At 61.8% G+C, this 25898-nt stretch overlaps 1 protein-coding gene across 17 annotated transcripts in view; it reads right to left on the reverse strand.

Annotated features, from left to right (window-relative positions):
* Positions 1–25898, reverse strand: part of Srcin1 (SRC kinase signaling inhibitor 1) — a gene marked incomplete in the record, with an annotated part of 61027 nt that overhangs the window by 33371 nt on the left and 1758 nt on the right. For 9 of the 17 annotated variants that reach the window (XR_001235979.1, XM_013519351.1, XM_013519349.1 and 6 more), the window contains 3 exon segments: positions 2057–2155; positions 4924–5222; positions 17786–17848. Coding sequence is in view for 16 of the 17 variants with exons in the window: in XM_013519351.1 (XP_013374805.1) it covers positions 2057–2155; positions 4924–5222; positions 17786–17848 (461 nt within the window). 17 annotated transcript variants of the gene reach the window in all.

Below are 25898 nucleotides of genomic sequence, written 5' to 3' on the forward strand. Positions count from 1 at the left end.
ACCTACCGCTCCCTTCCCTGCCCACAGTTCCCCCTCCAGGGGTCTCAACCCGGCACCTTTGCGCTTTCAGTTCTGCCCTGACTTCATGGCTTGCAGAATATGGGAGGGCCTAAAATGCTGAAGTTTCCTTGATGGCCTCTGATCCCGCCCTGCTGTGTGACTGGCCCTCTGCCCAACATCTCTGGTCCTCTGCCTCAGCCCTGGGGCAGGATGTGCTACTCTGAGTACTGAGTGATCAGGTGATCAAGATCCTTCCTGGGCACAGCCACCCTCCCCATCACTCCAACCCCAGGCAAATGTGCCAGCGAACTCCCTCTCCTTTGGAGCAGACTCCAGATGTGCAGAGACCAGGATCCACCCGTGGGACAAACGAGCACCGCGCCAGCCTCACTCACGCCTGCCCTGCTTACAGCCCTGAGACACGCCTTCCGGGAGGACCTCCAGGAGCCACCCCGAGTCTGCCTGTGCACACTGCACCTTTGCTCTGCCGGTCACCACTCTGCCCCACCCACTCTGGCCTCCCCCACACCCTTGGTACCCAGCCTCAGAGGCAAACGCATCCCTGTCCCCCAGGTTCAGCCAAGATGGGGCCACGAGCTAGAAAGAAAGTAGGCTAAATGCCCATGAGTGATGCCAACTGTGCCAATCTGCAGCTAGAGCTTAGTTCTGCCCCATTCAATGCCTGTGCTCTGCACACATTTCCTGGGTGCTCACAGCTTTCTCCCATTTCATTTTCCTTGAAAGCCTCAAGCCCTATTGTGCAAGCAACCCAAATGTCCATCCACTGAGGATTGGAGAAAAAAATTGTGGTACTTTTATATAATGGAATATTATTCAGCTATGAAGAAAGATAAACTCGAGGCTTTTATAGGTAAATGGTCACAATTAGAGACCATACTCCTAAGTGAAATAAATCAGACCTGCCATCATATTGCCTCACTAGTGTAAGATCTGAAAGATGAATAAAAACTAGGAGGTATGATAGACATTGTGAAACGAAAGGAAAATGCTCAAAAGAAAAGGGCAACTGGGGTGAGGGAAAAGAGAAGGGACAGAAGGGGAAATTATATAAGTATGTATATACAGGAGAGCTAACGTAGTTGTACTACTGTCTTCTATTGCTCTATAGAAAGGAACAGTTAATGATTACTTGTTTGATCAATCTTGTATATCTCTATTTGTTTTCCTGAAAAACCACTTTGTAGTTATCAATAAGTAATACAACAACCATGGTTAATTGCCTACAACTTTGTCTGTAACTGTTTTGTTTGTGCTATTCTTATGCTATTTTGTAAATGGATGTCTGTCTGTTATTATGCTTTCCTTCTTTTATTTTTTAAAACTAAAAAAAAAAAAGCCTCAAGCCCTGTCACCCTCCCCCAGGAGGCGCAGGTGTGTGGGACCCGCGTCCTTCCTTCTATCAGCCCATAACTACTCATCTCCAAGTCCAGCTGCCCCTCCCCATGGCACCCCTCACTCCGGGTCGCCCTCCCCCATGTCCCTGTCCAGACCTGCGCTGGGAGCCCCTGGAGTCCCAAGTGTCCCTCTGTCTACACTAAAATCCACCTTCCAACCAGGAAAACAGGCTCGAAGGGGAATAGGGGACCAATGGCTTGATGTCTTAGTTCTCTAAAAACTGAGATGAAGCCTTGGACATAGCAAGGGGAGGGGGGGCCCCATGCAGAGCTCTCTTATGGCTCTGCTCCAAAATGGGGACTGAGATGATCTTTAGTGGGAGAAAGGATAACAGGCCCCTGAAAACTCACAGAGCAAGTCCGCATTCTCCTGTGTAAAGGGGAAGGGATAGAATATGTTTGTAAATTCTGAGGATCACCCCTCAAAAACTTCCTTCCTCCAAACCAAGCAGGTCTGGGGAGGCGGCGGCATGGAAGCCGATGACCAGGGGACATGTTGTACAGGGCACAAAAGTCTCCTGAAAATGGGGGGGTGCAAAATAAAATTTCAGAATATTCCCCCCTCTAAAAATTAAAAAAAAAAAGCCTCCCCACAGCCGAGAGCCGTGGGTCTGGGGCCAGGTTGGAGGTGGGTGACTCACCTGGGCGGGCTGGCCAGCCCCGGAGGGCGTGGAGTCGCCATGCAGGTGGGAGCAGAGGGAGCTGAGGAGGCACACAGGGTCCACGGTCCAGCCGCCGACCTGTGTGTGTGAAGCGGGGGACACCCCATTAGGGGGAGCGGGCGGGAGCCGCTGGGGCCGTGGTGAGGCAGGGCGGGGCACTCCTGGGGCAGGCGAGGCCCAGAGACCACACCGCAGGGGGCAGGGGGTCCCTTCCTGGGCAGGGTCTTGATCTAGGGCCTGGGGTCTCACACAAGAGACCCGAGGGCCTGGGGCAGGGCCCTTACCAGACATCCCTGGAAGCTCTACATCCGGTCCTGACTGCACCTGCTCCCGTCCAGTCCCCCGCACACTTCCCCTTCTCCCTCTGCCTCCTCACCAAGGGTGTCACCTCCACCTCACAGCGATGGGGCCATGGGAGGGAGTGGCCTCACCCCCACAGTCTCTGTCCCAACAGCACATCTGTCATTCTTTGGTCTTCTTTTCCTTTTTTTTTTTTAACACCAGGAATCAAACTCAGGGCCTTGTGCTGGCTAGGCAGGAGCCTCACCACCGAGCTACGTCCCCAGCCCAACATGTCTTTCTTGCCATCTCCGGAAATGACGTCCTTCTCCTATTCCAAAGCCACCAGGCCTGATTCCCCCTGGCCCTGTTCCTGGCCCCCTGGCCCTCTGGCCAGCAGCTGCACCCTCTCTCCCTCCTGACCTCTCCCCCTCCGTGTTCCGTTGCACCATGGAGCCGAGGGGAGGGGCCCGGCCCTGCCACTCACCCTCCTTGGGAGGGAAAAATGTTTGACAGAGGAAGGGAAGGAACGCCTGGCGGAGCTTTGATTCCCTCCCTGAGTGTCTGCTGAGTGCTCCCTGAGTACTTCCGAGCCTCCTCGAGCCGAGCCAGGGAACATGCTAGGCGCTGCGAGGCCCACAAACTCATCCACGCCCTCTCACCAGGCCTGCGCCCCTTGAAGCTGCCGCCCCGGCTGTCTCCGTCCCTTCTTGGCTAAACCTCTCCGACAGGTGTGTGCCCCGGACCGCTCCCAGGTCCTCGCCATCCCCGATCGCTCTGACCCCTGAGGCGGCTGTTCCTCCGCTCCACCAGCTCTCGGCGGCCCCTTAGACCCAGGGCTGCAGATGGCTGACCTCCTGCCCACCCACTGGACTTCCGCCGCAGGTCACCCCGCTGCTATCTCCTCCTGCAGGGCCTTTCCCCTTCCTCATGGTGGCAGAGGTTCCTGGTCCCCTTCTCCAGTCTTCACAGGCGCTCTTCCCCTCTCGACTAGAATCTGCGTGGCTGGCCCTCCAGTCCCACTGTTACGGCTCCTGCAGCCGTGTCCCTCTGGAGTTGGTTTGTGCGCATGCGCCAGGGGGTGCGGTTGTGAAGGCCCCGCCCACCCCTCTCATCTACTTATATTCTTCTCCCCATCCACAAGCCTTTCCCAACCAGCTACCAGATCTCCCTGTCACCCAGATGTCCTCTGTCATTGCCTCCTCCATCAGGGCAGCAGACAGCCCCCACTTAGTGTCCCCCATCCGCCAGCCTCCTTGATACACTATTCCCTTCACCCCTGGAAACAACCCAGCGCTCCCAGCCCCCATGTTCAGCCCCACCTCATCCGGGGTCTCCATGCGCCCCACGGCCTCCCCCGAGCCTTCTATACCAGCCAGGGGGTCTGTGCCACCCCCACAAACCAACGCAGGCCTATGCTCATGGGACTCCCCTGCACCCCTAAAATAACGTTCTCTTCCTCTGCCTGTCCCAGCCCTGGCATCCTCCTAGGCCCGGTTTGGGGACCTCCTCCTCCAGGAAGTCTGCCCACTGACGCCCCCTCCTCTAAACCCCTTTACTGTGCCCGTCATACAAAATGCAATCGTCCTTTCTCCCCAGCTAGGGGCGTGTGACGGCAGAGTCGGGGGAACCCCACGGGGCATCTTCCCAAAGACAGGGCCACACACTCATCTGCAACTGGCCGTGGGCCCTGCTCCCAGGGGTACTGTGGAGCCGGGAAGAGGCCAACACCAGACAAAGCTGGAGGTGACATCAGGGGACAGACAAGCACCAGCAGTGTGTCCATGTGTCCTTGTTCCTGCAGGAAGGGTGAGGAGACACCCAGGGGTACCCAGGAAGGGGAGACTGAGCTAGACAGGTAGAAGCAGGGACTGACACCCCAAGGCCTGCCGGACAGGTGGTGGCTGGGATGCAGGCCACCCCCGTTCCTTCCCCCGGGTGACAGAGCCTGCATCTCTGCAGCCAGGACGCAGCAACCAGCAAGGCCCTCGCCAAGGCAGCACTGAAGGTAAAATGAGGCGGCACTCGTGCGTGCATGCGTGCGTGCCTGCGTGCCTGCATAGGGGCGTCAGGACCCCAAGGGTCCCAGACAGCAGGCGGTCCTGCTGCAGGCCCGAGGCCCAACTCCTCTCCAAGCCTCACTGACAAAAGCGAGAAACCAAGGCTTGGGGAGTGGTGGCCTCCAGCTCCGAGTCACACAACGAGTCTTGGAGGGTGCGGACCAGGGAGGATGGAGGTAAGAGCCGCCCTTCTGGGGTGCTCCTCGCAAGGCCCGGGGACGCCGAGATCCAGCCTGCTGATGAGGCCCCAGCCTGACCTTTTAGGGCCCCTCTTGCAGAGGAGCCAGGGCAGAGCATCCAAACTCCGACACCCTGGCGGGCAGCGGGGTGGGCCTCGGAACCACCCCTGCCCTTCCTCCCTCCGGGGCGCCCTGGGCGTGGTCTGGAGGCCGAGCCACCCCTTCCCGCCCAGGCTAAGGAAAAGCCCCCCAACCCGCAGCGCCTCTGCTGCTCCGTTGCACCTCGGGGCGCGAGGTCCCCCGCCCCGCTCCGCCCCGCCCCACTCACCTGCTCTCGCATGCGGTCCTGCTGGCCGCGCAGGGCCAGCGCGTGCTGCGGGTACTTGCTCTTCAGGTGGTCCATGAAGGCATCGCGCTTGCGCTCGGCGTCCGCCTTCTGCAGCCCGCTGAGCGCCTCCAGGCTCTGCGCGGCGATCACAGTGTGCCGCCGCTCGGACGTGTGCACCAGGCCCACGTTGGAGAAGCGCCGGCCCCCGGAGCCCCCGCCCCCGCCCCCCAGGGTCCGGTACTCCCGCGGGTACTCCGCATCGTCCGCAGACAGCATGGGGGGGCTGCTCCGCTCCGGATCTGCGAGGGGGAGAGGGGCGCGCAGGGTCACGGGGTGGGGGGACCCTTCCCCCTTCAGGGCCCCCTAAGGGGCGGGGCCTAGGGGACCGCCCACCCCTCACGGGGGGGGGGACGGAAGGGGGCAGAATTGTGGCCCGGATGCGAGGGAGCAGCGGGAGACCAGAGGAGGGGTGGGGGGCAAGGCCAGGAGGCCACTGCTTGCTCCTCCGTGGGCTTGGGGTGCGTGATGGCAGGGATGCCTTCCTTGAGAGCAACCCTTCTTGAGGCTGGTGCTCCGGGAGGGAGGGGGTCAGGTGGGGGTGTTCCCCCACAGTGTCCTCTAAGAGGGGCTGCACTGCAGGGCCTCCCTGGGACCAACACTTCCAGTCGCAGGACCCTGGGGCTGGGCCTGTAGGCAAGAGGCCTGGCCGGGCTGGGACCCTGGGGGAATTAGGAGACACCCCAAGGGGGTGGGAGCCCAGGCAGGGGCAGGCACAAGGACCCTGTTCCCCTCCCACCCCAGAGACAGACAGATGGACGGACAGGAGAGGCTGGGCACAGAGAGGACGGTGGGAGACGGACTGGGACAAACTTAAAGGGGAGAGAAAGCAGACAGAACAGCGCCAGCCTGCAGGCCCCTTCCTCAGGCTGCTCCAGAGGGCAGGCACAGGGGACAAAGGACAGCACAGAGCGGGGAGGGCAAGGCCGGGGGCAGAGGTCCCCACGCACAGCTGACTCCCTTTCCTAAAGCACTCCCCCAGCTCCTGGCTGCCCCAGGCCCAGCCCCTCTGCTCCCACACTCCAGGTACGTCACCAGTAGTCTGGGCTCCAGAAGTCCCCCCCGGCCCCCAGGGTGAGGATCCCAACCACACTCCTCAGCAGGAAACAGACCTGTCCTCCTCTGCCCAGAAGTCAGCCCTCTGGGAGACAAGCAGTGCCCCCTGCAACACCTCCACCCCACAGTCCAACACTCAAGCGGCAGCCCCTCTTATAGCCTCGGCCTGGGGTATGCACTCACCCCCCCACTGCCTGACTCCCAGGGGCGAAAAGGGCTGAACTGACAATTCTGGGACCCAGCCAGGCTCTCCAGCATGGTTCCACCACTGTCCGCAGGCCTGGCGCCAGGCCTCAGTCACTCTTTGCCCAACCACAGAAAAGGATACCCAGTTGCGTTTCAAGAAAAACTGCAGCTGGGTGTGGTGGTGCTCACCTGTAATCTCAGCACTCGGGAGGCTGAGGCAGGAGGATCACCTTGAGTTTGAAGCCAGCCTGGGCCACACAGTAAATTCAAGGCCAGCCTGGTCTAAACAGCGAGACCCTCTCAAAAAATCAAACACACACACACACACACACACACACACACACACGTGCACACACACGCATCCCACTTCTCCCCATTGGCTACAGCTGAGGCATGTACGTCAGCTGCCGCCCACCAACCACGGGAAGAATGGCTCCAGATGCACAGATCAGCATCTTACCAAGGGCTCCCCATCCCCATCACAGCCCCAGAGCCTCCAATACTGCTATGGGGAGGTGTCACTGTGACCCCTATTTCAGAGATGGCTACCAACGCTCAGAAGTCCCACGAGAACCCCAAACCAGAGGAGTGACAGAAGTCCAGTGACCCCGCTATCGACTAGGTTTGCATGGCCACGCTTCCCTCATTAGAGGACGATTATTTATTGGGACAGCACTGACCACTGTGCCACACCACACCGCACCCACATGGGCTTCCTGCTGCTCCCCCTGCCAGGCCACCCACTGGGTCTCCCGTAGGCATCACTGTCCGTCTGTCCCTCTCACCATTCACTATCCCCTGCTGTGCTATCAAGCGAGGTCCAGATACACAGAGACGACTCTGAGAGAAACATTGTGGTGTATTTTAATCATTGCACTTTTATTTTTACAAGAACTAGACAAATCCCAATGACAAGGTCAAGCCATTGGTTTCATGAATATTTGTTAGGGTTTCTATCTGGATGTCTCCCAAAGTCGCCTGTGCTCAGAGATAGAGCTCTGGAAAGGTGAGTGTCTCAAGGAGCGTAGAGCTCATCCATAGATTTGTCCACCAATGGGTTTACAGCTGATGTGAAGCTGGTCTAAGAAAGTGTGTCACTGTGGACGTGGCCTGGAAGTCACTGTGGGCGTGGCCTGGAAGGGTCTCTCTCTCTCTTACTTCTCTCTCTCTCTCTCTCTCTCTCTCTCTCTCTCTCTCTTTCTCTGTCTCTCTGTCTCTGTCTCTGTCTCTCTCTCTCTCTCTCTCTCTCTCTCTCCCTCCTCCTCCCTTGATCTCTCTCTGCTTTTGTTTGTTTTTTGAGACAGGGTCTGGCTGTGTGTAGTTCAGGCTGGCCTTGAACTCACTGCATAGCCCAGGCTGTCCTCCAACTCACAGCAATCCTCCTGCCTCAGCCTCCCATGCGCTAGAATTACCAGCCCACCAATCCTTCTCTGCTCCTGTCCACCATGCCATGGGCTGCTCCTCCTCCACCAGGCCCCTGTCAGGCCACCCTGCTTTGGAGGAGCCGACTCTGGACTGGAACCTCTACAAACTGTGAGCCAGAATAAACTCCTCCTGTCATTTATGAATGTCAGGTAGTGTCTGCGGTGGCAGTGAGATAGGAATTCTTCTTTTGAGGGAGATGGGTACTAGGGCTTGCACCCAGGACCTTCATACTAAGCTACATCCCCACCCCATTCCACCCCCCTTTAATTTTCTTAAATTGTAAGTCAGGGTCTTGCTAAGTCCCTAAGCTTCCCACACTGGGCTGGAACTCACAATCTTCCTGCTTCAGCCTCCCAGGGTGCTGCGGGTATAGGTATGCACCATTCTGCCTGTCTTAGCTTTCCTCTTAAATAAATGTATTTAAGATCAAAGTGGGTTATCAAAAACAATATTGAGTTAGCACAGTGCAAACAGTTCCCTGATACGGAGGAGACCAGGTGGGGGGTGGCGGCTGAGGGAGCGAAGCAGAACACAGGCTGGGCAGCGGGGGGCATCTTCCGGAGAACCACAGGCGCTGGGGAGAGTGAGCTCTGCCCAGGACCTGGCCCCAGTCATCCCCACCCCCGCTGGGCAGGGTGGAGAGGGCCCTCCCTGCCTCTGCCTGGCTCTCCATCTTCTGGCCCGGCCCAGACAAAACGCTGCCTGCTGTGCTAGGCAGCTGGGCTCCTCTGCCCTCCCAGCACCCTGGGCACCACGGCTGCCGTCATCTGGGACAGGCCCCCAAATTCAACCCTCGGGCTCGCTCCTGGCCCCAGAGAGCTCCTGCTCCCCCCACCCTCCATGCCAGTCTCTCCTTGTACATCTCCAGGGGAGCATGCACAGATCTGAAGCTGGAGGAACTGGGGGGCCCCAGGACTCAACCTGCTCCCCCAGGCAGATGAGGGCAGGGATAAGGGGCTGTGGGGAGCAGGCATGGACAGCAGGCAGCACTCACCCCCAGATGCCCAGGCATGGGAGAGGGGCAGGAGCTGGCACTGGAGCTGTCAGAGAAGGAAGGGGTAGAGCGATATCTGCATCTCATTTCAGAGAAGGGGTCATGGCAAGGTGGGGCTCAGATCTGAAAATCTTAGGAACCCCTTTAGGAACCCTCTAGCCCAGGGTGGTAGTATACGTCTGTAATGCTAGCACTCAGGAAGCTGAGGCAGGAGGATCGCTGTGATTTTAAGGCCAGCCTGAATTACAGAGCAAGATCCTGCCTCCCCTCAAAAAGTCCAGGCCAGAGGCACCTGGGTTTAGCAAGCTCCTCCCCACAGCTATTTATCAGAATAGCAAATCTCCCTACAGAGCCCAGGGAAATTGGGGATGTCACCTCAAGCCCTGCCCAGCTGCGCCACAATGGAGGGGCAGCACAAGGTTCTCAGTGATAGCCACTCCCAACTGGTGGCCTCCTGATCCCTGGCAGATGGCTTCTCCATCACCCCAGAGGCTCCTCCAGCCACCAGCAAGTCCTGGGGCACCCCCAACCCTCGGGGACTGAGCAAAGCACGGAAAGGCAGGGGGATCGATTTCAGTACAGCTGGGCAGGACCCAGGTTCCAGGTGGTGCCGGACAGATTAATGCTTCCTGTTTAGCGGCAGGGAGGTGACCGGGGACCGGGCTGAAATGGGGAGCACACGGGGGTCAAAGGACCCGGGGGTGGAGAGGAACAGGGAGGTATCCCCGCCCTCCCAGCACCCTCAGTGTGCAAGGGCCCCTGTGATTTCCGAACCAAGGTTGAGGCCCAGGAAGATGCGGACAGGGACGACAGCAAGCATCAAAAGAAAGGGAGGTACTGGCCGGGGACCCGCGGGTGTCGCCCTCAGCTCAGCCCTGCAGATGGGGAGGCGGTGGGCGCCCCCCAGTGGCCGGCTTCGGATGGAGGCGCAGGTGCCCGGAGGAGTGACATTGTTATTTGCTCCGCCGACTCTAAATTCCACGTTTATTTATGGGCCCGATTATTTTTATCCTGCATAGCATTCTTTTACATGAGATCACTGTCACTCGTCAGGAGAAAGAAGATTCCCCACCGTGGGGAATCAGCGCCACCGTGTCCTAAACCAGCAGCCCCGTCCCCACCTGGCGTCTTTCCCCGAACGTCACCATCCCCTTGGTCCTCTGGCTGCCGCGGGCTGGCAGTGTTCACACATGACGTCATTTCAGAGGGACAGGGGAGAGGGGGAGCGGGTCTGGGAGGAGAGGGACAAGGGACAAAGCGAGGGGGCGACCGCTGGGGACTCTGGGAGCCCTGCTGGCCACCAGGACCCCGTCTCCTGTCCCCAGTGACCAAGAGGCCAGACAAGGTCTCTCCCAGGCAGACCCAGACTGCCGCCCGGAAGTCAGGAAACGGGGCACTGGCTCAGGAGCCCTGGCACGGGCAGGGCAAAGGCAGAGGGCCCCAGAGCACCTTACACGCGTGCCCGCGAACACACGCACATGCCCACCCGGCTCCTTGGCCCCCTGTGCGGCACAGCGAGGGGAGCCTGAGGCGCTGCCACCGCCAGCGGTCCTGACAACTCCCTTCGGGGCCCTGCGCAGCCAAGAAGCTCCCCGTGCACGGCGGCGGCTGGAGGCCCGAGGACAAAGGTCAGCCAGGGACCCAAGCTGTCCCAGGCCTGGCAGAGGTTCCGGGAGCCGTGCCTGCCCCCCATGCCCAGGGAGGGACTTGGGGTGCCCAGCTCAGTCTCCCCCATGCCTGTGCCCTCGCCCTGTGGGTGCTGGAGCAGAGGCCCCTCTGTGTCTGTTTTCTAAAACCAGATTTTCTGCCTTACACCGAAGCAATCAAAGTCATTTTCCGGGCAATTGCCTTCCTGTAAACATTCCTGTGTAATAGCCCCCCAAACTGCTAATGCCCAGCGCCCTGTTGAGTCTCCCTGTCACTTCCACAAGAGCCTCCGAGCCTGGAGGGTGGGGCCTGGAGGAAGGAGACGGCTCCGGAGGGAGGGTTAGGCAGAGGTGCAGCCCAGCTCCCCCAGGGCCCCCGAGGAGGCACCCAAGACTGTCTCCGGCCAGCCCGGCACCACGCCCTGGGGGCCAGGCCACCTCCGGAGAGCCGGCCGGGGCAGGCGTGGGAAGGACAGGGAAAGCGGACACACGGGGCAGCGGGCTCAACGACGAAGGTGACGTCCTGGTGTCGTGAGACACGGGCCCAGGGGATACAGGGCAAGGCAAGCATCACCGGGTCCCCAAGGAGGACAGCTCCCCGCCCCCAGCGCCGAGAAGGAAGACAGCAGAGGAAGAGGGTGCAGAGCCCATCCCCGAGATGGGCTGCGCCCACCACCTGGACACTGCAGGTGCCAGGAACGCTGGGCGAGGACAGAGGTGCTTGGGGCCCCGGGCTGGAGGCACCCACAGCCCCTTCTCCACGGCCAGCGCTGGTCTGCAGAGCCACCGTCGAGGAGGGCGGGGGCAGGTCACTGTGCCCTCACGGCTCGGGGCTGGCAGCCTGGGCCCCCGTGAGGACCCCCTTCAGGGTGGCCAGTGCGCCTGGGCTGTCCTCCACCGCTCTGCGCAGGACACTGGGTCGGTGGGGGATGAGGACGGCAGGGCCCCGGGGAGCAGGGAGCGGAGGGAGGTGGGGAGGACTCGGGCACTGCCGCTCACAGCTCCACGCAGGCAGAAAAACACAAACCAATTTGCGCAGATTTAAAGCCCACCGAAGGCCACTTAGAGGGTAAATGAGTTGGAATCTAATCACGGGGCCTCGCAGGGCCGAGCACCCCCAGGAGCAGCCCACGCCCGTCCCTCGTCCCCCCCTCAGCCTGGGGGGCCTCTCTGATGAAACAGACCCACCCCACCCCGACTGGGCGGCCTGAAGGACAGGGCCGAGGGGTGAGGAGCCCCCAAACCACCTCCAGAGGGGGTGGGGCTGGGAGCAAAGATGCCAGGTATGGCCTTGGTGCCCTCTCCACTGGCGCCCCCTGCAACTGCTGGGTGCGACGTGCCGCCAGCTGCTGTCACTCGTCCCTGGGGCCCCGTGGGACGAGGCTACCTCAGCTCCCGTCCCCCAGGCGGGGAGGAGACATCACCAGGCCTTCCTCCGCCCACCCTGCCTGTGCCCAGCCAGCTCCCCTTCGAGGCAGGGAAGTGAAGCTGGGAGAAGCTGGCTGTGTCCCACAGGAGCTGGAGGCGGAGCCAGAAGCGGACCCGGGCGTCCCGGCCTTCCCTCAGGGACAGGATTTTTCCATTCCACTGTGGCGCTTCCGAGAAGGCAGCTGCCAGGGGCCCTCTGCAGGCCACAGGGCCTGGCAGGCCACAGAACGACAACCTCCAAGTCCGAACACAATCAGATTCCCGCGCCAGGAGACCAAGGGGCACAGCACGGCCCCCCCGCCTGACCCAGCCCGCCGTGCAGAGGCTGGCGACCCAGCAGCGTGACCCGACCACGCGCTCAAATGAGACCCTCTTCCAAAAGCGCCAAGTCAGATCTCAGACACACGGCCCACCCCCCTCTCCCCTCCAGCCTGCCCACGCACAGCCGGCGAGCTGTAGCATCGCTGAAAATCAGTGAATTCGGGGTGAGCAAGCTCTGCTCAAACCCTATTCTGCCAACGGATGAGTTATGCGACCTTGAGGAGGTCAGGAGCCTGTGGGAGCCTCTGTCCTCTCATTTGTTTCGAAAACAAAAACAAAAACTCCTCCCAGACAGCTGTGCAGGTTGTGCATTGCACAAAGGCATCAGGCCAAGGGGTTGAGGAGGCCAGGTTCCTCCCTGAGCGGCCCCGGTGTCTTTTCACTCCGCTGCCAGAGGGGTATTGTCCCCGGATGGGGGGGCTTTTGCATTCAGCTTCAAAAAAGAATGGGCTCACTGGCTTCCCTCAGGAGGGAGCGGGTGGCGCTGCAGAGTCTGAAGCCAGAGCTGGCAAAGGTGGAACAGCCTGGCGGTGCCCGCTCGGTGCTGTGTGAACAGTTCGCACCGCGTGGCGTCTCCCCCACTCACCGCCCAGGGAAGGTGTCCAGTCAGCTCCAAGCCCCCTTGGAGAGGTAGCCGAGAGGGAGGGGAGGCCTGAGCTTTTGAGGGTGGACAGCGAGGGAGGGAGGGAGGCTGTCGGGGCCCTGCCCCCTGGGGGCAGTGTGGGAGCAGACAGGCTTGTCCTTGCACCCCGAAAGCTGGGTCTGGCAGAGGCATGGCTAGAGGGGGGCAGCCCATTCCCAGGGGAGACCTGTCTGCTGGCAGGGATGGGGGAGAAGCCTCAGGAATCAGTCACCCTGTGGTCACCAGGAAAGCAGTATCCACACTGGGTATTCATCAAGGGCCTCATACATGTTGGGCATAGCCGAGTAAAGGCGCATGCCTGTAGTCCCAGCACCCGGGAGGCTGAGGCAGGAAGATCCTTGAGAGTTCGACAACAGCCTGGGCTACAAAGTGAGCTCAGGGCCAGCCTGAACTGCATAAAAAGACAAAAACAAAACAAAACAAAACAAAACAAATACCGGGCAGAAGACCAGGCCATGCCCAGACCCTTCTGTGTTCTCGGAGGCTCCACCCTTCTGGGCCAGGCCCCATTCCAGCCCCATGACCAAAGCACGGAGACAGCTCCCTCAGCCCCGAGAGGGACCCGGCTCCTAACAAGCGCAGCAGCCCAGGCACCTGCTTCTCGCGCCTCTGCTGGTCCGGTCTCGGCCAGCTCAGCGGCACCCTCCACCAGCATGCAGGGGACACAGGCCAGGGCCAAGGTCGCTGCCCTGCTATCGCAGCCGCCTCCTGGACAGACTGCACGCTGTGCCCACACAGCGCCGGCTCAGGGCTCCTCCAGCTCTGGGTGGGAGACGCCGGGGGCCCCTTTGCCCCTCCACGCCCAGCTGTGCCTCCCTGGAGGCGGCTCCCTGGGCGCTCCCCGCTGGGGTCTTCCCAGGGAATGGCCTGTGACCCCCAGGCCACCCCGCTGAGACCCACACCTAACCGACAAGGGGATGTCGCTGCGGCGGCTCTGCTGTGGGACCCGGCTCCACCTGTGCAGGTGCAAGGTCCCTGCTGGGGCGCTGCCCCTGGTGGGGGGAAAGGGGTCACCCCAGCTTCCCATTGCTGCCGGGGGCAGACAGGGCTGCCGGGCTCCTGGCCCTCACCCGGGTTGATCACTCCACCCCTGCAGCCAGCAAACAGCCGCGTCTGCACCCCGCAATCTTCTCTTCCCGGGGACACCAGGGTCAGTGTCATGGGGGCCCCGGAGCGCAGGGGAGGAGGAAGGAGGGGCGCACTGGGCAGGAGGCCCCAGCTGTCCCCCGGCTGCTGGCAATGCCACCTCTGAGGCCCCCCGCATGGTCAGCGCAGTCCCCACGGCCCACCAGGGGCCTCGCAGCCCTGAGCACCTGATACTCCAGGCACCTTGTCTCCCCATGTTCAAGGGGGAGCCTGAGGCTCAGGAAGAGGCAACCTTCCCGGTCGGGTGGATAAAGGGAGGGGCCTGATCTCAACTCTGAGGGCTCCCGGCCTGCATCCCCATCTTCCCTTGCACCTGCTGCCCCCGGACAGATGCAGATTCTACCACCAGGTCCTCCCGAGTCAGGCAGAGCCCCTGGGCTGGGGCAGGGAGTCTTGGAGGCACCCTGACAGCTCCCTTCCACATCTGCCGGGTATAAAGCCTCCCACGGCTCCAGGCTGTGTGGAGGCAAACTGCAGGTCCTCCCTGTCCACCAACGGCAGCCAACTGGGACTTGGATACCTCCAGGAATGGGAAGCTCACTACCTACCTGGCCCGAGGCGCTCACGGGCCCCTCCTTCCTCAACAGGAGCCAGAGTGTGAGCCCACTCCCCCTTCACAGTGGGTGGAGGCCTGAACCATCTCTCCTCCTGCCCTGGGGTCGCAGGCCGCCCAGGGCCCGTCCACCTGCTCCCTCACCTCTCCCTCCCCTGGACCTCCCGCACTGCGCCCCGGCGTCTGCACCCGCTTCCCGTGCTTGCGCAGAGGCTAATTCTGGTGTCTCATCAGACAGTAATTACGGGGGATGAGCACGCTGTCATCTCAGCAGCTCGGCACCTGTCACCACACCACGTCCCCGGCTGCAGGACGGACCGGAAGCTGAGGAGGAGGGGCGCGGCGGGTGAGGGTACTGGGTCCCTTCCCGCCTCCCCACGGCAAGGAATGCGCGACACTTGGTGGCCAACAGCCACACAAGGTCCCGGTCACCCAGTGCAGGCACTGAAGGCAAGTGTCACATGTCACTTACACAGACCGGTGACCAAACAGCAAGCAGTCAAGGGCACAGCAGGTCAAAGCGCAAATCTCACCTCAGCCATGCCCCAGAAGTGTGACCTTGAAAAGTCAGTCTACCTTTCCAGACCTCAGTTGCCCCAGAGGCAAAACAAAGGCAATAATCTAGCTCCCTAAGTGGCAGGTGTGTGGTCATGTAGTCACTCAACAAACAACCAGTACACACTTACTCCATGCTTGGTAATGTAGGATGTCGAGATCAACAAAATAAAGCATAACAGGGATTGTGCTGCAGCCACGAAAGGGTCAGGGGCCAGGTTTGCTGGGTGGTGTTTTGTTTTGTGTCTTCGAATTTTAGCAGCAGCAGCCGGGGATATAGCTCAGTGGCATAAGTGCCTGCCTGGCAAGTACAAGGTCCTGAGTTCGATTCCTGGTACCAAATAAAAGTACTAGGAATTCCAGTAGCAGGAACAGGAGATGGTAAAGACAGGGGGGCAACGTGATCCCTGCCACACTGCGTTTCATTGCCTTTGACATCTCCACTTTGCCTGGCACACAGTAGGCGCACATCAATTGTTGAGCGACTCCGTGACTACACATAGGCCACGCACTGTTCTGGAAGGAGGAGCCAGGACGCAATGGCTCAGAGAAAGCAAGGCCGGTTGGTCTCCTGGCACTGTGGACACACTGTGCACCCCACCCGGCCACAGGGAGTGGTCTCCATCTCCGGAGGAGCGGGGCTGGAGAGGAAGGGTAGGGCCCGTCACAGAAGAAGCCCTTGCGGAGAGCAAGGCTACTCACCTGCAGCACAGGGCAGGGACCGGGCTGCAGGCGGCGTTGGGCTTAGGGCTGGGGTTCAGGCCGGAGTGAGGGGTGGGGTGCACTGCACCCACTTTCACCTCTGCTGGCCTCAGTAGAGACAGCAGCCTCGAGCCAGGGGCGCACAGGACAAATGCTGATCACCGACCCTCCCCCCGGTATCAGTCATGGATTTTCTCCAGGCTCACAAATGACGGCAGAAGCCCCCACCTTCCCCCCCCAACGTCCCTCGCTGCCCCAAGGCCACAGAGGGAGTACAGTGGCTTGTAACTGAAACCAGTGTTCACAGGGAGCCGGGTGTGGTGGCGCACACCTGTGACCCCAGCGCTCAGAGGCTGAGGCAGGAGGATCGCCCAGCTTGGGCTACACAGTGAGTTCAAGGCCAGCCTGAACTACAGAATGAGACTCAGTCTCAACACCCACCGGAAATAAACCTTGGAAGCTACTGAGCTCTCTGTCATTGCAGCTATTCTAGAAGAAGGTACATGACTGACAACATCCTCTCTCTCTCTGCTAGGCCTGGGTCTCCCTGCTGTTTTTGCAGAGAAGGAGTGACCCGTGAGGCCAGGAGGGAAAGGGCCGGGGACTCATGGCTCTGCCTCCTCCTGTGGCAGCGGGAGAGGACAGGAGGGAGGGAGCAGCACCCGTTGCTCTTTTAGGAAAGCAGCGGTTTCAGTTAAGAGGCAGATAAACCAGTGCTCGCTCATTCTCAGAGCAAAGCTATTAAAAAGCCATCGTGAGGCCAGGGTGGTGGCGCACGCCTGTCCCTTGGGGGTCATCCCGGCACTCAGCAGGCCGAGGCAGGAGGACCGCCGGGAGTTTGAGGCCAACCTGGGATACACAATGAGGTCAAGGCCAGCCTAGGCTACAAATTGAGACCCTGTCTCAAAAAACAAAAAAACAAACAAAAAAAGTCATCACAGTGGTGGCAGTGGTGGCAGTGGGCACAGTGGTGGGGCTGCCCACGTGGGTTGGGGACGGAGGCGAGAGCCTGACACCCCAAGACAGGGGTCCACAGGCCTATCCTGAGGAGGAGATGGGCAGCACCCCACCTCCCCCAGTGCAGCCTAGTCAAGCCTAGGGACAGGGTGGGGACAGAAAGGGCCCATAGGCGCTGGACCAGCGGGCTGCCTTTTCTGTTCTCACCAGCCCTACCAGTGCAGGGGAGGGGTGCCAGCACTCTGCAGGCCAGAGCAATGTGGTTCCAGGGGGCAGGGCTCATCCAAGGCCGCACAGCGGGACCGGGACGCCACCATCTCCTGAGTCCTGTGCTCCAGCTGCTGACGGTCCAGCGGCTCCTGTCCCCACCCATCCCCCGCTGAGCTCCTGGATGCCCGACTTGGCCTCAGCAGCTGTCTGACAATGTGCGCGACCAGGTACCCAGGGCCGGTGTCACTGGTGTCACTGCTGCCCGGCGGGACCACTGTGAGGGCGCACGAGGCCAGGGCACACGCGACAAGGACAGAACGCACAAAGGGGCCGGCAGGGTATCAGCAGACCTGCCGTCCCCCCGGATGTGGGACAGGGCCCTACAGTCAGCAGCCCAGCGGCACTGTGCTCGCTGAACTGGGCCTCCGTCCCCTTGCTGCTCAAGCCCAGCACAGTCATCTGTCAGGGCCATCGCAGACTCCATGCCTAGCCAGGGGCTGGCCCGGAGCGGCGCTCGGTGGGTCTTCACTGAATCCACGGGTAAGTGACTGAATAAGTGACCTCCTCTCCAGGTTTGCACAGCCTATGCACTGAGCACCTCTGCAGGGGCTGGAGGCGGCCCATCCCAGTCCACGGCCCCTACCTCTGGCCGGCACTGGAGCACGGCGTCCCCTTGGACTCCGGCCCAGGCCACCAGCCCCTCTGCAGGGAACGCTTGCCTCTTCCCCCGTCCCCAGTCCTGGACCACAAGGGGGCTTTGCAGCCACGCGTACGCACTGACATGCACCCCCGCTTGCACACCCGCACACGCACATGCACACACGTGCGCAATGCTTTCTGCCAGGCAAGGTGCCCTCCCCAGAGTCGAGGGTCCACTGTCTCCTCCCCCGGCAAGGGCCAGGCCCGCCGGGACAGCCCCCTCCCCCAGCTGTGGCCCTCCAGGTGGGGGGCTCTCAGGGGCAGCGCCGCCCCTGCTTACTAACCTGGAGACTTTAAACAGAGGGAACAGAGTCCTGCCGGCTTCCCTCCCGCCGCTCGCTGGAGCCCTGGGTGAGGGACAGGAAAGGAGGAGAGTGAATGAACGGCCGGGGGGCAGGACGGGCCAGCGGAGGGGCCGGACGGGGCGGGGGCTCCCAGAGTGGGCAGGGTGAGGACAGAGCCTCAGGAGCTGTCCCTTGGGGGTCACCAGGGTCTCAAGGGATGCAGGACAGAGACTGGGTATTGACAGAAGAGCAGGGACAGAGGCAAAGACATCAGCAGGAGACAGACAGGACAGACAGCAGGACAACATGGAAGACACAGGGATCCCAGAGCTGGGTGCAGGGACAGTCGTGGAACCAGGCCCGGTCCTCCTTCCAGAACCGACTGGGCAGACCATTTCCCGGGGTGCCCACGCAAGACCCCAGAAGACAGCACCAGGAGGGCCGTCTGCGGCACCCATCTGATGCCACCCAACCTGCAAGGCGGAGCTCAGTGTCTGAGGGGCCTGCACGGTCATGGTGCTGGCCTCCCTGTCGCCCGCCTGCCCAGGAACCCCCACCTGCCCCTACCCCGACCCTGGGGCCCCCCACGGCCTGCACCAAAGGGAACACAGGCATCGGCATCGGAGCCACCAGGCACTCACACACTCATGCCCCTGCCCCAGCTGGGTCCCCAGTTGTCCATCGCGCCCCCCTTTCTGAACAGAGGTGCTCCCTTCAGCACCGCCCCTTGCTTTACCCTGAGCAGGCTGCTGGGTGGCATCAAGACCCCCGCCTGGGGCTGCGGCCCCGGCACCCTGGGGTGCAGCTTCCCTGGCTGGCCCGGCCCATCTGTACCCTGGGCACGCGTGGCGGAGCCACTGCCAATCTCACACTTCCAATCTTCCCACTGATTACCCAAGGCATGGGCGTCCCAGGGAGAAACAGCTGTCGTCCCCAGATGTTGGGATGTTGAGTCAGTGAGGAATCAGGATTGTTCACTAATGGATCCGGCCCCAGAGGGCCCCGGGACAGGGCCGTGGGGGTCAGGTGGATGGGGCAGGGGCAGGGAGCCCTGACTTCCTTCTTGCCCCCAGACCCAGGGGCCACCCAGGTGCACTAAGGATACAAAGGTGTCGCCCGTCCCTTCCATCATTTAACCAGACAGCGAGGGGGGAGGAAGCTAAGTGAGTGACTAGTTCTTGAATATTCACAAGGCACCAGAGATTCTGCCTAAGTCACCTCATGGGTCAGCAGCCACACTAAGAATCCACCACTAACACCCCAGGTGACAGAGGAGGCAACACTTCAGAGAGGGGAAAAGTTTGCCCCAAGCCACACTGCGAATGGACCTCAGGGCTGGGACTGCGGGCCGGATCTGCCTCTGGCCCTGAGCTCCTAGCCCACTGGTAAACCCCTTCCCTCCTCTCAGCTCTGCCCTCCTGGAAGTTCTGCCTACAGTCTAACCTCTTTCCAGTGCATGCTCCAGCATAAACAGTCTCCCCAGGGCGGTGGAATTGGCTGGAAGGGATTTTTCTTCAGTTTCTTTCTGCTGCATCCTAGGCATGGATGCAGATTATTATTATTGTTTTCTTGAGAAAGGGTTTCACTATTAGTTCAGGCTGGCCTTGAGCTCAAGGCCATCCTCCTGCCTCAGCCTCCCGAGTGCTGTGATTACAGGCATGTGGCACCGTGCCCAGCCAAGGGAGGAGCTGTTGGCTGGGTCCAGATTTCCTGAACTTCATACCCAAGTGACTTCTTGCCGTCCCCAGCCCCTCCCAGTCCCTTGGCACCTCCATCACTGCGGAGCCTGCAGGAAGCCCCTCAAAGCCCCTGCCTGTGGGGCAACAGAGGGAGGGTCTGCGTCACTCCTAACAGCCCTGGCTTCCCCAGAGCCCTAGCTTTCCACTTCTAAGGCACTATGGATTCCATGAGGGACTCCTCAGGCGTCAGGGCCAGCACTGGGGACCCGCGGGCAGGAGGGCCCAGGAGAGGGCTGTGTCCACAGGCTGCAGGGAGCTGTGTGACCGCAAATTCTTCCCCAAGGAGGCAGCTGCCAGGGCCTGGGGTGAGGGCAGGGATGCACGCTGCGTCTGCAATTACCATCATGGGGGGCCCCGGGACACGTGCTCCCCCTGCCTCCCCTGCCGGGCACACGCTCCTCTACGGGGCCCGTGGAGGGAGGGGTCAGAGCCCAGGGGCTCCTCTGTGAGATTGGGTCTGGGGTCTCCAGCGTGCTGTGGCTGGGATGAGGATGCGGCCGGAGGCGAAGGTGGGACTATGGGCGAGCCCAACTCCTCTCCAGTGCTCAGATGCTCCGTGCCAGGCCATGCAGGCAGCCAGGTGAGCCGGCGGCAGTGTGGGAACCTGAGTGCCGGATCTGGGGAGCTGAGCCGCCTGGACAGGCGTGTGGAGGAAAATACGGACTGGATTTCTATCCCTGGGCGGAATGGAGGGTGGCAGAGGCTTTGCTGGGTGGTCGAAGTTTCTGATTTAGGGGAGATAGCAGGACCCTCTGGCCATTCCCCAATCCATCCCCTGGGCTGCAGGCTGGGTTTAGACAAGGCGCACCTTCGGGCCAGGAGGCGCGTGTGCAGGACACGAGCACGTGTGTGTGCACGCTCAATACTCTTCCAGCCCTGCTCTAAATTTCTGTTTTAGCCCAAAATGGGAAATATCTCGCCAGCCTTCATTTGCCAAGCCACACAAGACCTCCGCAAGGACGTGGGGAGACCTGCGACAACTGGAAGGGAGCTTCAAGAACCCCAGTCCCACCGTCTCTACTGTACCAAGCTGACTGAGCACCAGAGAGGGCAACGGGGCTGCCAGCGCCACACAGCGCCAGCCCTACACGGGTCCGAGCCATTTCTTTACCTCTGTGTCCTAGGGGGCAGACAGGAGCTTTCCCGGCCCCTTCTCTCCCTTCCGACAGCCCCACTCCTGAGGGTGCCCAGCAGGCATAGGGAGGGTCGGAGCAGCCCCCAGCCCGCAGGTGCAGCACCGGCCCCCTCGGTTCTCCCGGCCCCTTCCCAGCCCCCAGCTTTCCTTCCGCCCTGCCGCCGCCGCGGCGTGGGCCGGCTTCCTCCCCAACTGTCCTGCGCAGACTCGGAGCAGGAGGAGCCGCCGCTTTCCGGCCTCCAAACCCTCTGTGTGCCCACTCGCGGAGGCGGAGGAGGAGCGCAGGGTGCCCAGGGTAGTGGCAGGACGGGGAGCAGCTGGCGCAGTATGGGAGAGCGAGCTCTTCTAGGAACTGCCCTTCCAGCCCCTCATCCTCTGCCAAGCCCTAAAACCACTATGTCTCAGGCTCAGAGGAGGTCTTCGCTGGATTCCCAGACATTCACCCCCTTCCTCATACCATTTACGAGGTGTTTATAGGGTCAGACCTGGTGCTGGGCGTTTGGGGCTGTTATTCCACCTAATCTTCACAACAAGCCCATTATTCCAAACCCCTCTGCCCCTGGGGCAGTCCTCCCATGAGTCTAACCTTGATCTCTCTTGCTGCACCTCCTCTGGTCCTGACCTCCTGTGGGGTGGAGGGCAGTTTGGGTCCTGTCTTCAGTCTTGTCACAGCTCAGTGGCTCTCTACGAACCTTTACACCGGCCTGGCCTGATGGGACAGGTGACGTGGAAGTCCCTCCAGGTAGCCTTGGCTGGCCCTTAACTCACTGTGTATCTATCCCAGGCTGGCCTTGAGTTCTTCAATTCAGCTTTGGGACCCTCTCTGAACCCTCTGGAAGGGAGCAGTCTCCTCCACCAAAGCCATCACTCCTTCCCCATGGGAGCCAGGTCGGGGAGCCACACCCACCTCCCAAGGGTCCCTGGGCCTCCACTTCCAGCTCTGGGCCAATGGCCAAGGGGAGTGGGAGTGGTGGGCGGTGCCCTGGGTCAGTGTGGGAGGTGCTCTCCCCCTTCCGGCGGGCACTATTAATATATGCAAAAGACATGCAAATCACCCAGAAGACAGAGACAACACGCTGTCAGGAGAGACCTTGAAGATCACCAGCCCCGCCTCCTCACTGCACAGGTGAGGAACCCAGGGACGGGCTAGAGGTCACACAGCGCTGGGCTCTGAGGAAGGGGACGGCCTCCGTGCACTGCTCTTCTGCTGTGGTCACACCTTTCGTCTGAACGGGTTCACAGCAGGGCAGAGGGGCCCAAGGCCTGGCTGGCTGGAAGCCCCAGAGGGAGATGGAGGCCAGAGGTTTCCTGGATCCCCACTGCACCTCAGACAGAGCGGGGGGCTGGAGGGGAACAGGGTGCGGGAGCGGCAGCAGCATCTGGGGGTCAGGAGGTACAGGCAGAGACTGGGGAGGAAGAGAAGCAATGGGGCGCACAGAAGCAGTCACCCAAGCGTCTGGGCAGGGGAGGCAGAGCCGACGACGTCAGGGCGAGGTACCACACGCAGGCGCGCGCACACACGCATCCCTGAGCGCTCCGCAGCCCCTTCAGCCTGGACTCTGACAGCTACGGCACCTGACAGACCATAATAGCCAGCCCGTCCTCCCTTCTTTTCCGAGCTGCGGCTGTGGCCGCTCCCCTCCGGCTTCACCACCTCCCAGACAGTCCTAGAAAGCAGGAGGAGGCCACAGAAAGGAAGGGGGAGGCGGCCAGAGGGAGGGGGGATGGGAGAACAGAGGGGGGCACAGGCCCGGATGGGAGAGCGAATGAAGGGCAGACCCGGGGACACGAGGGCCAGCGAGAGGGAAGACCAGCAGGGAAAAAACGGCAGAGATGGGCAGGTGGACGGGGAGACAGGCTGGGGGTCCTCTGGGGCTCCGGGGACCTGGAGGACAATTGTGGGGCCCAGATGGGGTGCAGGAGCTCTGACAGTGAGGTCCCTACGCTGCCTGGCAGGAGAAGGGACCATGCCCCTGCCCCTCTGCCCACCTCCTCTGTGAGGGCCCTGCTGCCAGGAAACGGCCCTTCCACCTCCGCCGCCCTCCCCCCTCCCTGGGGGCAGGCAGGCACTGCTTCCCAGCCGAATCCAAAGCCTTCATCTCCGCTTTTCAGAGCCCCAGTGAAAGAAGGGGAAGCGAGTGCAGCCTTCAAACCCGCTGACGGCCAGATTTTTATTATCTTTGCTCGAATGGGCCCTGGGAAGCCACGGAGGGATTCTTCAAAGAGCGCCTGAGAACCTCATTGAAGCCCGCACCTGCGTGGCCCACCCACCCGTGGCACGCAGTGGGGGCAGTGGGGACTGGGGGCACAGCCTGCCCCCCACCCCACCCTAGGGAGCAGAGTGAGGCAGCCAGGGACCTCATCCTCAGCACCTTGTGCCCATGCAGGGCCTCCAGGGCAGGGAGCCAGGCTCCACCACCAGTTCTGAGGGTGCTGGGCATCTAAGGCGGCCTCTGTCCCTCTCTGGGCCTGGAAGATGCAAAGGAAGAAAACAGACCTTGCCAGGGCCGGGAGGAGATAAGTGCCTGGGATTCCTCGAAAGAGAAGCTTTTATGGCGAGCTGTGGCTCCTTCCCTTGGACTCTGCACCACCCAGCACCCACAGGATCCTCCAGGCTCCCCTTGGTAGGCCCCCTCTCCTGTCTCCCTTCCAGCCCACCAGGCGGGAGGAAAGCCCCATGAACTAACCCTTCCTCTAGTCCCAACTATGGCTCCCCAGTTCACATTTTCAACCCTTCCTCCCTCCTCTCCCAGAGACCTACCCCAAGCTGGGTAAGGGCTGGAGGCTCACGAAGCCCAAGCCTCGTCCTCAGCACTTCTAGGACTTGAAATTTTGGCAGGGATCGCCAAGGCTGGCACGGGGCAGACGGCGGCTGTGCCACCCCCACTGCCCAGCTCTGACCACACTCTGGGGATCAATACCCCAAGCCAAAGACAGAATCAATGGTTCTAATTAAACCCTTTTTCCAGGGTGGATCTCTGAACAGAGGGACAGAGACGGAAACACAGCAAGACAGCCTATCAGAGAGGCCCTGGCTGCTGGCCGGTCCCCTACACACCTTGAAGCGCTTATGACCCCAGACCCCTGCATTAGACAAGAAGGCAAGTAGAGTGGCAGGGGCTGGGGGTGTCTCCAAAGGGCTCATTTCCGGGACCCCTCCCCTAGAGGGCTCCCCTCCACTCCATGTTGAGACCATGGGTGCCCCTTCCAGAGAGATCTCCAGAGCACTGATAGCCGGAGACAGAGGGGATCCACCCGCGTCTCCACCCCAGCCCCGAGGGTCATCACCAAGAAGCAGCCGTCTCAGAAGGGCGGCTGGGCAGGAGGGGGGGCACTGGACAAAGACCCTCTTGTCCCGAAGGGAGGGTGGCAGGAGGCCAGGCCAAAGCCTTGGCACTTGCTGCCAAGGGTGCCAGGCAGTCTGGGTGGGGAGCTGGGGGTTACTCTTGGAGCCCCCTCCCCTGTGCTCAGGGCCCCCAACCCCATCTCCCGCTTCCATACCAGGCCACCAGCTAAGTCCCTGCCCCCGACAGCTCCCAGCCCGCCTGAGTGTCCTTCCAGTGTGAAAGCTGGTCCCACACTTGCTCAGCGTGGCCTCAACACCAAGCGGAGCCAGCAAACCCCAATACTTACACCACAGCTACCCCCCATACACACACACACACACACACACACACACACACACACACACATGCCAAAAACCACCACCAGGCCAGCTGCCACCGCGATGACAGCTCACATCTTCAGTGACAGTCTCCATCTCATGCATCATCTATTTTTTTTTTTAAGATCAGCTAAAGGATTGAGAAGGGAATGTGAGAAACTGAGGCACAGAGTTAGCCAAGCAGCCGGCTCAAGGTCACCCAGACTAGGCTCTCCAGTCAAGAGGAAGGTACCCCTCATCACCAGCGAAGTGCTCAAACCCCACCCAAAGGGACACGGGAACCACAAAGCTGAGGTCCGTCTGGTCGGCTTCCCCTTCCCCCAGACAGCCAGCCCTGCATCGCCTTTTGAAAGGGTTCAGCCATAGTCCCTCAGCGCAGCTCCGAGACCCCACTTCTCTCAAAGTTGGGGCTTGCAGGACCCTCCTAGTCCCGCAGTACTGGGGACAGGGGCTGGCACGCTCGGCCCAGGAGCCCCTCCTCGCCCGCGCCCGACCCCGCAGCTCACCTGCCTCCCCCCGGCCCCCGGCGTCCCTCGGGCCGGCCTCCTCCCGGGGAGAGCGCGCCCTGCCCTCCGCCGTCCTCTCCCACCAGGCCAGGGCGAAGCGCCGTAGGCAGTGCCACGGCTGCATGGGGAGGCGCGGGGCGGGGGGCGCTCGCTGGGCAGCCGCACGCGCCCCGCCGGGCCCTGTCAGCCGAGCTGCGGAGGCACCGGCCGGCCCCCTCCGCCGCCACCAGCATCCTGCTGCCCCCACCGACAGGACTCGGAGCCGGCCCGGGAGCTTCTGACGTAGCAGAGGGGTGGGTGGGAGGGGGGGCCCCGCGCCGCGTCCCTCACGGCCCCGCCCCCTGGGCCCCAGCCCCCCACTGGTCCCTCCCTGCGCGCTCACCCCGGACGCCCTCCCCAGGTGGGGGGCGCCCTCCCCTGCCCTCCAGCCCCTGCAGGGGGAGGGGTTAAGATGCGACCGCCCCTCCCCCGATCCCTCCCTCCCCGCCGCGAAGCGAAGCGGGGAGCAAGCTGGTCCCCAGTTTCGGCAACTGCTGATGAGACGCAGAGGTCTCCAGGCTAGGGCCAGGAAGTGCAGGGGGTAGGGTGTGGAACGCAGCTGGTATCCTGGCAACGCCGCCAACCCCAGACGCACCGGGCCCCTTCCTTTCCCGGGATCCGGCGCAGACCCCATGCTGAGATTGGGGGGCCCTGGATGTGCCTCGCTCCTCCGTCCCCTTCCCCTCCCCCTGTGGCTCCCGCCGATGCACCCCTCCCCTCCCCCACGCTGCTGCTAGCGGCCCCTTCCTCTCCCACCCCTCCCCCTCCCCAAGCCCCTCTCGGTTCCAACCCCGCGCGCCTCCCAGAGCGGGCACCGCCCCCCCACTCCCGCCTCGCCAGGCCCGGACCCCCTCTAGGTCCCAGCGCGCTCTCGCCCGGGTCCGCGGCCCCTGCTCCCCACACCTGCGCCCCGAGCATCCGTCGCCCCCGCCCCCGGCCGAGGGGAAAACACACAAAGAAAACAGAAATACCTTCCACTAAGCATGGAGGCACATTAGGGAGGAGAGGACAGGGACATGCCTTGGGACGG

The sequence above is a fragment of the Chinchilla lanigera genome, unplaced genomic scaffold (genome assembly GCF_000276665.1).
Source record: "Chinchilla lanigera isolate Chin_1 unplaced genomic scaffold, ChiLan1.0 scaffold00050, whole genome shotgun sequence".
In the NCBI taxonomy this organism is placed as follows: Eukaryota; Metazoa; Chordata; class Mammalia; order Rodentia; family Chinchillidae; genus Chinchilla; species Chinchilla lanigera.